Genomic DNA, 7,945 nt, shown 5'->3' on the forward strand with positions numbered 1-7,945 from the left:
AAAACAGTAATAATACAACTTAAACATTACAGTCATTGACACAGTTAGCCAGCAATATTTTAATAACATGGTACATTGGTACTTAACATATTCTCATCAGATAACTTATTAGCACTACAATTGTCATATATTATCATGACCAAAAAAACATAATGACATGACTCAATCGTCTTCAATAGCACCACTATTTGTGCTGGGCTTTTTCAAGATCCAGCATGGATATTGTGCATCCGTGCAATCATTGTTTTCGAGCCACATATGGAAGTTTGGTACCAGTGTATCTTGGCCTATCATGTAGGACGACAAGGTTAAGTGGTTCTCAGTCGTAGATGCTACATATTTTATCACATACCATACGTTCATTATTCACACTCATCTATTTGAAAACATGTGGTCTGATGTTTTTGTACATACTCCGTTTATGATCTAAGCTAGGTTTCACTTTTCTTAGTACGGAGGTAGAAATCCTTTGGCATGAGATCAATGTCATGGCCACAAGTAGGAAAATTCACGGGCGGCGGAGGCAGAGATGTATCCATTGTTGGCCCATCCTCTACAATGAACACAGCCGCCATGCCCATTGACAAATGAAATTCGTAATGACAATGCATGAACCATACACCTGTATACCAAAAATACAAATAATGAGTTGTCGGGTTCGTACACGGGCAGCCAACTAATATAAATAAATATGGGCGGCAATGTAAAGTAGACAACATCAAAATATCATTAATCTAGAATTAGTTTGATTGAAGTCTCATAGAATCCTTAGAAATTGACTCCTTCAGACCCCGATCGAGTATAAATGTTTGTGGCTATTCTCACAGTGCACCAAATAGAAGTCTAAACTTGGAGATATATTTTTTGATTAAATTTCCTATCTTATCCCTATATGAAGTTATCAGGTTGACTTCAGATCCCGAGTGTAAATGTATGTAGCTATTCACACATTGTTTTTGTTTCAGGATTTCATGCCCTACCAGATCTAGTTCAGGCGTGATATTATTGTATGGCATAATCTTACTGTTACTAATTGGAGACTTCTTTGAAGACTCCACATGAAGCCACCTAGGATCCTAGGTGGATACTCTAGAAAAATAGAGAAATCCTAGAAATTCATATAAAAATCAGAATCATATGGCCCTCGTTGGATCTGTTATCCTTCCTAACAAATTACCCACCTCTGTCATCATGAAAATAGAATAAAGTAACCCCCTAAACATGTATCTAAATTACCCACCTCTGCCATTATAAAAAAATCTGAAGTAACCCCCTAATCTTCGTGTAAATTACCCACATATGCCATTATAAAAATAATATAAATAATCTCATAAATTTGTATAAAAATTATCAAATTATGTCATAGTAAAAAGTTAAAGCAACCCCTAAATCTAAATCTAAATTATATAAGTACAATAAAATATTCGAGTGCACCAATATAAAATTCTAAATTACTATTTCTATCATTATCAATATATTATTTATGTTATTTTTTATATAAAAATACTACCCACGATACATGTCACCATATATTGATATATGATGGAAGAGATAAGAATACCAATTTATAAACAAATGCTTCAATTAACATATTCAAACACATGTAGACGTGCCATGCAAAATGAAATCTATTGCAATAGAGATATTAATTTTAATTAGCCTGTATGGGAGCATGGGTTGATAGGCTAGTAACTAGTAACAAGAGGAACTTTGAATGTCATGACGAAATTCATGGTTAATAAACAAAAGGAACTAACATAATGTTATACTGTCAATGAGGCTCAAACTTCTAATTTTACCAAGATTCTCACTAAACTTCGTACAGAAGAGTTCACTACACTCTTTTGATCTATGCAGAACCTATACGAAGCTTTCCTGTATGGAATGTTTTGCAGCCGGTGAGGCCAATATTTCTCCTTTTTGTTAGTAGGATTTTGTCAAACTTCATATATATATATATATATATATATATATATATATATATATATATATATATATATATATATATATATATATATATATATATATATAGGAGCATAAGTGTTTTTGGGTGGCTCTGAAGCTTTCCATCTGGCAGCGGGTTTTCTCTACAACCTAACCCCTTTGCGCGCGGGATGCTTTTAATTTTTATTTCCTCTATTTGAACATTTTTGTTTTTAAAATAAGGTAAGCAATTCCACATAATATTTTCCTTCTAGGCACATGATACAAGGATTTAAATCTTATACGCACCTGGATTATTGGCAACGAATCGTATGGCAATCCACCCAAGATTTGGAACGAGCACAGTGTTCTTCACTGGTGGATTCACGTAGTTGTACCTGGCCCCATCCTTCACCGGATCATAACTGCCAAGCCCTTGCGCAAGCACAACCATGTCGTGCCCGTGTAGGTGCATTGGATTGGAGTCACCCTGTAGCATTGCAGTGCTCTGGAAGACTATCTCCACCACGGCACCATGTTGGAACCGCCGGACCAACGTCGCCTTGTAGGTCGGCTCTAGTCGCATCTCCTTTGGTCCAAATGGGATTAAGGCTTCATCAGTGAAATTGTATAATTTTGGTGGCATCTTTGGAAGGTTTTGCATCATGCCATGGAGGCCGGTGTGATAGTAGTGTGCTTCTAGTAGTGATTTCGACGTCGGGGGCAGGAAGGAGACATTGTTCATGGTAGCCACTAGGATGTCCTCATCACTGTCGCCTCTCTTAGAGAACTTGTGGCCTTGCTTGCAGATGGTGCCAAGGCCAAGCACAACGAACATGCGCTGATCGACTCTTTGTTGGACCAGAAGGTGCGCATGGTGCTGCAGGCTGGTCAGGTTGCTATGGAAGTAGAAGGATGTAACTGTGTCATGTATATCAGGCATCTTAGGCACTATCGGCACATCACCTGATGGACCTCGACATCCTACTTCTGTACCCCGGCTCGAGCTCACTGACGTTGTGCCACTGCAGGGGCCTTGGCTCTGAAAGGATCGGGTGCTCTAGCCTACGAGGGGAGGGGGTGAATTAGGCACTATTCAAAAACCTTAGACCTATGGCTCCAACTAGTTTGCACAAAATTAAACTAAATCATGCTATCTAGATGTGCAACTATGGTTGTTCTAGAGTGAAACCCCTATCCCAAAAGAGTTTAGCAACATATAGCCTTTCCTATCAAGAAACTACTCTATGAAAGTAAAGGCACACAAATTGCTAGAATGAAATGCGGGAGCTTAAGGAGCGGGATAGGAGATAGCAAACTTTTGACGCGGGTGTTTATCCCGTGGTTCGGTTAGCCACAAAGGCACACCTACATCCACATTGTTGTAGCACTCACTAAGAGTATTGCTACTCGGCCACCAAGTCTCTTCCGTGAACACAATCACAGTCACCTTGGCCCAGGGTTCCACTAAGGAGCTTCTCCACAAAGGATGGGGGTCTCCACGTCCCCCGCACAAAGTGTCGTCGCCGCTCCACACCAAGTCGGAGGGTCAATGACGTTGCCGGCGAGCTTCAAAGCTCCAAGGTGCCGGCGTACCAAGCTCTTGTTTTGGTTCACTAGAGAACCACATCACAAAGGCTCAAGGCCTTGCAATCTCACTCACTAAGGGCTAATCCTTTACACAACACTCTCAAAGTGTGCTAAGGGCTAAGGATATGATCTTGATGTTCTTGTATGGCTTGGAGGTGTTCTTGGATGTGTATGAGGTGTCTTGGGACTCCAGCAAGCTTTAAATGGCCGGGGTGAGGCATATATATAGGCCACCAAGTCTTGTAGCCGTTGCTCCATCGGTCAGCAGAAATCTGCGTATCATCGGATGAACCGATGCCTCTGGCATGGGTAGCGTCGGTTCATCCGGTCTCTCTAAGCAACTGAAGTAGCCGTTGGCTTCTCTGACACTATATCGTGGTAGGTCAATCGTGAGGCATTGTATCTTACTGCACTACCGGATTCGCAGGGTTTGCTGTGTGCCTTGGGCACATGACAAACATTTTACTGTGTGCTACACACGGCAAAGAGCTCACGGCAAAGAGCAGCCGGCAAAGCCGTGTTTGCCGTGTGCCTTATCACGGGCTCACGGCAAACATTTTTCCGTGTGCCAAATCTTTGCCGTGTACCAGGTATAACACACGGCAAAGTTCAGCACTTTGCCGTGTGCCACGCCAGGTATAACACACGGCACACCTCATCACTTTGCCGTGTGCCGTGCCAAAGGCACACGGCAAACCTCAGAACTGCCGTGTGCCATGGCCAAAGCACACGGCAAAGTGACCAAACTTTGCTGTGTGCTATGGTAAAAGCACACGGCAAACTCCATTTATTCAGGCTGTTTTTTATTTGCTCTCATATATGGTCCCAAAACACGTATATTTCACAATAGATATCACAGGCAGTTTATATATATAACAATACACATTATAGATATTTCAAATATGACAATTCTCACAATAACCATACAAGTCCATAAAAGTTCACACAAAGTCCATACAAATTCATTCAAAGTTCATACAAGTTCAAATACCCATAGAAATTCAGAAACGTGCGTACACCTCACTGGATCGGCGGCGGAGGCAGTGGCGGTGGTGGCGATGGACCATTTGGCCCCCACATCATATACGGATGCCACGCCGGAGGCGGCCACTGCGGCGGAGGTCCCTGACGCGGCCACTGAGACTGCGGCCCCTGAGACAGCCACTGAGGCGTCCCCAGAGGCGGCTGAGGTGACATATCTGGATTCACGGGCACATCACTGGATGCTGCCGATTGATTCTGGACATAGTTGAAAAGATTGCAAGTGATAGATACGATTGAAGATATGAACATTCGATATAAGTCATTTTAGGTTATTATAAAGTTCTTAGTCACTGTAATTGTATCCTAAGTCATTAGTTCTAAATCATTGTGGCCTTATCAATCAATCAAAGTGCTAAGTCACAATAAGAAATGAAACTACAAGGTTGTCAAGTCACTCACAGGAGTAGGAGTTGTTGCACGAGGTGGAAGTGGAAGTGGACAGAACTGAGACGGCGAATGACCTATCGACGCGCTGAGAGTTTGGATGTAGCTAAGCGCCTACTCCAGTCTCTGGCGATCAGCCTCCTGCTGCCGCAGAAACTCTTCCCGCTCGTCTTGCCACCTCGCCTCCAGCTGCTGCTGCCGTGCCAATAACTCCTGCTGCTGTGCCAACAGCTGGGCATCCATCTGGGCTTGCAATATTTGTTTGAAGGGTTAGAATAGAAAGAAATTGTATGTAAATTTCAATCTACGATGGGTAACACAGAAATAACCTTGAGTGCGTCCATTTATATCTGTGAGGAGCTTGCCTCTGGGCGTATAGCTGGACTTGAGTCAGTGCTCCGAGCTCGAATCTGCGAGAGAGTGGGAGTACTGGCCATGTCGATTATGCTGTCAGCCATCAAGAGTCGGACATGCTTCCTGCCTCCTCCCGCCCTCATGAGGATTTCTACATCAATCGGCTGCGCGAACGGATCGAAATCCTACCCATGGACCTGCCTTGCCATCTCACTGTAACCACTCAGGCGGCTGTGGGTGAACGCATTGTTGTACGCCTCGGGCGGATCCTCTAGGTTGAAGGTGACATCGGACGACGACGCCCTCCCCTTGTGGGCCAAAGCATATGCCTGGAGCGGAGGCATTCCTGGCCACCATGTGCAGCCGACTGCGAAAAAAGGGACATGATTAGAAATTAAAAAGAATTTTGCATTAGAATAAAGAAATGAAGTCACGTACCCAGGTAGCTGCGTACTGGCCGAGGTGACGGTTGCCTTGATGGTGTGATGTCCCACCCATCTGTAAGCGCCGCTCCCGGTGAGAGTTGTGGATCTCCACCCAACCCTCCGAGCACCACTTGTCCACCATCCTTTCGAAGCACGGAAGCTTACTGGCTAACCACCACGGCGGCACCTGCACGGAACCAAGTACAAGACATATAAGATGATCAAATGGAGCATACAGAATCTTAGAAAAAGTAAATATTATTACTGTTGTATATATACCGAAAGAAATTGTTCCCGGGTCATCCTCATGTTTCTCGCCTGCTCTTTCTTGACCATCACATTGATTGATGCATGGTAAGTTACGATGGCCTGGATGTGTGCCTCGTAATTCATATCCGCCACGAGCTTGTAACAGGCTTTGTTAGCCACCTCGCGTGCCATAGCAGGCGGTACTCCCTCCTCCAATTTGTAGAAATCCTACACATATACGCGACGTCAGTATTTCAAATAATATCTGATGGATGCGGTCTATTGAGAGTCTACAAAAAAATCAAGCATATACACTTACCCATAGTTCGGCCAACACCTGGCTCGCCTTGCTCCTATGTTGGATGTCTTCCGTGGCGATGTAGTTCTCCCAGGACGACGCCGGCTGCTCCATGCCAGAAATCTCCATCAAGCCAGGAAAGTGTAGCTTGCAGAGCAGCCCCAGGATGCCGTTGGGCATGTGTTTATGAGCACCTGGACCAATACCTGGAGCGATGATCACAAAGTTCTTGCCCAAGTAATTAAGACAAATTATTAGTTTCAATTGTGATTTTGAATATATATAAAATTGTAGTGAAAATATCTAAAGTTATTTACCCTTTGCCGTCAGGATGAATAAACAGCCTTCCTGCCTCCGGTATGGATCGAGTCGGGAGCATAGAGGGGCCTCGCAACCATACACGAGGTATGGCGCCTACCTCCACCCCCTCCTGCTCCTCCTCCTCTTGCTCCTCCTCCTCCTCCTCCCGCGCCTCAGGTACCACATCCTCAGACGACGACAGGGAAGGTACAGGCGACGGTGTCCTCCTGCTCCTCCCCATCCTCTGTCGAGCTGTGCCAGTATTGTCAGTTGCTGCAGCCTTCTTTTTCCCCTTGCCTCTCTGTCTAGCCGACCGGGACAACCCAGCGCTCCCGCTAGCTCTGCCGAGCACCTCCGAGATGGACCTCATCATACCTTTGCCGCCCCCACCAACTTTGATCATTCACCTACAGTTAAAAAGATTAAACCAATTAATGCATGTATTACAGATTGTAATATAAACAAAACATATACTATTAGAACTAGTAATGTAAACAAAATATAGTATTACAACTAGATAGTAAATTAATTAGTACGAATCTTACATATATTAGAAATATTCATGAGCATCGGGATTAGCTGGATCATAGGTCTCGTCATCACTATCACGTGTGTCGTTACAATCAACACCATACTCTAAAGGAGGTTCGTTGTCATCATCACTGTCATTGGCTAAATGAAAACGCTCAAGTAATTCTATGTCCAGCACATTATTAACATCATCCCCGTCATCCTCGTGAACCCTTTCACTATCAACATCCATTCCGATCCCGTCGGCTAAGTCTATCTCAAATCTCCCTTGTAGCCCATCTTCTTGAAAGAACTCTCCAACATATGTGTTTGAGTCTATGTTGTAGTCATCGTTGTTTGGGACAGGTAGTTTACCATGTGGCGATACCTTGTACACAATATCCCAACCTTTGAGGCGGTCATTGGTTTGGCATGGGTATGAGAGATACTAGACTTGCGTGGCCTGTTGAGCCACAGTATAGACATCGTCTCCTGCGTACACCGATGACTGTTGAATTTCGACTAGACCAAGATTCGGAGTTCGTCGCACATCTTGAGGATCAAACCCATGACATTTGAATATAATTGGTTTCATAGTTTTGGTACCATGAAACGTGAGTTCGTATATTTCTTCGATTCTTCCATAGTACTCGATCCATCATCTCCAGGGGTAAAAACTCCGGTATTTGTGGTTCTTCAATTGGGCCGACTTTGCTCATGCCTTGTTGTGTGGAAGCGATATCAATTCCCATCATAAGTGGCAAATGACTTGACCCTATACGCGAAGCCATTGGCAACCTGTTGCAACTCAGCACTCATAGATGTATCTTTTTCGGCCTACAAGTTCAAGTTTAACCAAGATAGTTCG

The 7,945-nt window shown here is 43.8% G+C and overlaps 1 protein-coding gene across 1 annotated transcript; it reads right to left on the bottom strand.

Annotated features, from left to right (window-relative positions):
• Positions 1–214: 214 nt before the first annotated feature.
• On the bottom strand, positions 215–2,909 carry LOC120645140 (laccase-15-like). Its single transcript, XM_039921900.1, has 2 exons — positions 2,233–2,909; positions 215–622 (listed from the first exon to the last, which is right to left on the bottom strand). Exons 1-2 carry the CDS (start codon positions 2,864–2,866, stop codon positions 432–434), a joined length of 825 nt encoding a protein of 274 aa, XP_039777834.1. The 5' UTR covers positions 2,867–2,909; the 3' UTR covers positions 215–431.
• Between the last annotated feature and the right edge of the window lie 5,036 nt (positions 2,910–7,945).

This window comes from Panicum virgatum, chromosome 8K (genome assembly GCF_016808335.1).
Source record: "Panicum virgatum strain AP13 chromosome 8K, P.virgatum_v5, whole genome shotgun sequence".
NCBI classification, from domain to species: Eukaryota; Viridiplantae; Streptophyta; class Magnoliopsida; order Poales; family Poaceae; genus Panicum; species Panicum virgatum.